A 2,500-nucleotide genomic window follows, 5' to 3' on the forward strand; every position below is an offset into this window, starting at 1 on the left:
CATGGCAACAAGTTATTTCTTTGGTTGAACTATTGAATACAACTCACGATTTGTTTTCTTTTGTGGCAAAAGACCGGCATTTTGACGTCATTTTTTGGTCAGTGTCAGGCCTTAACTTAACGATGGCTACGGTCAGGCTATAACTTCACGATGGCCACGCTGACACTGACAAAAATGACTTCAAAATGCCACAAAAGATAACAAATCGTGAGTTGTATTCAATAGTTCAACCAATGAAATAACTTGTTTCCATGAGCTCTACTAACGACAACTCACTAGACGCTACACAAACCTAAAAAATGACGTCAAACTGCCAGTCCTAGAAGGTTCTAGTGTCAGGCTATAGATAGTATGCGCTTGGCCTAATAAGCTCATAACATTGCCATTCGGAAGTATAGATAGTATGCAGATGACGTCACTCAGGCCTTTGTTATTGTTTTTGCCATCCGCGTTTGTGAGTTGTTCTCACTAAACTGTATTAACCAGACTATAAAAGTTCATGGTTACACAGAGTTTGTGTGTTGGTCCGTTATACTTCCGGATGGCAATGTTGTGAACTCCTTGGCCAAGCGCATTCTATTTATAGATAGTATTCGCTTGGCTAAGAAGCTCATAACGGAAGTATAACGGACCAACACACAAAACTATGTGTAACATTGAACGTTTATAGTCTGGTTGATACAGTTTCGTGAGCATTACTCATAAACGCGGATGGCAAAAAACAATAACAAAGATCCGAGTGACGTCATCTTTGAACTATCTATATGTTAACGATGGCTACAGCTCAAAGCGCTTTACAAAGGGTCCCTGACTAACAGCAACACTGTAACAACTCCGGGTTAGACTACGTTAATTTAATTTGATTATTATCAATCATATGGAAAATTTAAGACAAATACATAATATTACGACCATCCAGGAAGGAGTTATTTCAATAATAAACTTAATACAACAGTCGTCTAAAGATGTCTCTAAGTAAGAAAAAGTGCTAATACGTTCACGCAGTCAACATTCACATGCCCTTACAGAGAGAACGTCAGCATGGTTTTGCGCATGCGTCTCTCGTCCTCGCTTCCGGTGAATCTGCGCGGTTAGTTAAATAGTTTCTCAGCGATCTTTAAGTTTTATCGAACCGTGTGTTTAATACTAAACATTTTTTTCTCTCATCCCAATAACATTAATTTTTAAAGCTTGATATTATTTTTCATTCTTTAATTCTTTTTCATAATTAGTGAAATCTCCTTAACCAAAGTAAAGATATCCTCTCTGTAAGGGCATGTTCAACATTCATACTCACATGCAAAACATGCACAACACAAAATGCGTACCGCTAGAAAGAACCCTAACACAACTAAACACAGCCGAACAATTACATTCGCACACATCCAAACAACTCCAATATATTTCAATACATGTTACAAACACGTAACATAAAGAACGAGACATGACGCCTGTTAAGCGATAATACAATTATTTTTCCCGACAGAGACAACGCTATTAACGGCCCGGTACTCATTTTACACCTGAGTACGGTGAGAGAATGTAAGTAAAGAGTCTTTTCCAAGGAGTCAATATGCGCCGAGCGAGGCTCGAACCCAGGGCTTTCCGATCCGAAAGCGAGTGACATACCACAAGACCACATGGCTGCTAGAAATATTTCTCTGAGCTACCCAAAACCTTGTGCGGCTATATAGTCTAGTGGTAAGACACTCGTCTTCGGATCAGAAGTCCCTGGGTTCGAGTCCAAGTGGCGTTTGGAAAAGACTCTTTACTCACATTCTCACATCGTAACTTCTTACATGCCAAGTGTGGCCGTTGGCTTGGGCCCTTGTAAAGCGCGTTCAACACGTTTAGTGGATATTGCGCTGTATAAAAGCTCGCTTTAAACAAGAAGCAATCCAGAAATTCCATTTCCTTCCCAGGTCTTACGTCAGCACAGCTCAGCTCCATGGCCTGATCTACGCCATGGGTGGATTTGAGGGCCCTCCGCGAAGCACAGTCAGCGCCATGACAGTTCCGCGCATGCGCTCTGCAGAAAGGCTCAATCCAAAGGCAAATCAATGGACATTCATAGCTCCGATGGTGGAGAGGCGGAGCGATGCAAGTGCCACCACTCTTAAAGGTCATCATCATCATCATCATCATCATCATCATCATCATCATCATCACCTCCTCCTCCTATATATTGAACTGTTACGTATTAAAATTATACAAACAATTATGGGGTGGGGAATGTGGGGCGACAGCATTATCATTAATTTATCACATAGATGATACTGTGAGAGCAATCCCCTCTCTCTTGAGCCTGCTATGGGTAAGAGTGTGAGGGTGTTAGGTAGGCGTGCCTACCCTCAGTTTCTTTAACGAATAAAACCTCAGCTGATGAGGATGATGATTATGACGATGTCGATGACGACGAAGATGGTGATGATGATGATGATGATGATGATGATGATGATGATGATGATGATGATGATGATGATGATGATGATGATGATGA

At 41.1% G+C, this 2,500-nt stretch overlaps 1 protein-coding gene across 3 annotated transcripts in view; it reads left to right on the top strand.

Moving 5' to 3' along the window:
- The window catches only part of LOC144978133 (kelch-like protein 10), a 25,665-nt gene that overhangs the window by 18,941 nt on the left and 4,224 nt on the right, over positions 1 to 2,500 (top strand). For all 3 annotated transcript variants that reach the window (XM_078923783.1, XM_078923785.1, XM_078923784.1), the window contains one exon: positions 1,923 to 2,122. In XM_078923783.1, the coding sequence (XP_078779909.1) occupies positions 1,923 to 2,122 (200 nt within the window). The remainder of the gene's footprint in view (positions 1 to 1,922; positions 2,123 to 2,500) is intronic.

This window comes from Berghia stephanieae, chromosome 8 (genome assembly GCF_034508935.2).
Source record: "Berghia stephanieae isolate SIO BIC M18660-M18661 chromosome 8, UCSD_Bste_1.3, whole genome shotgun sequence".
In the NCBI taxonomy this organism is placed as follows: domain Eukaryota; kingdom Metazoa; phylum Mollusca; class Gastropoda; order Nudibranchia; family Aeolidiidae; genus Berghia; species Berghia stephanieae.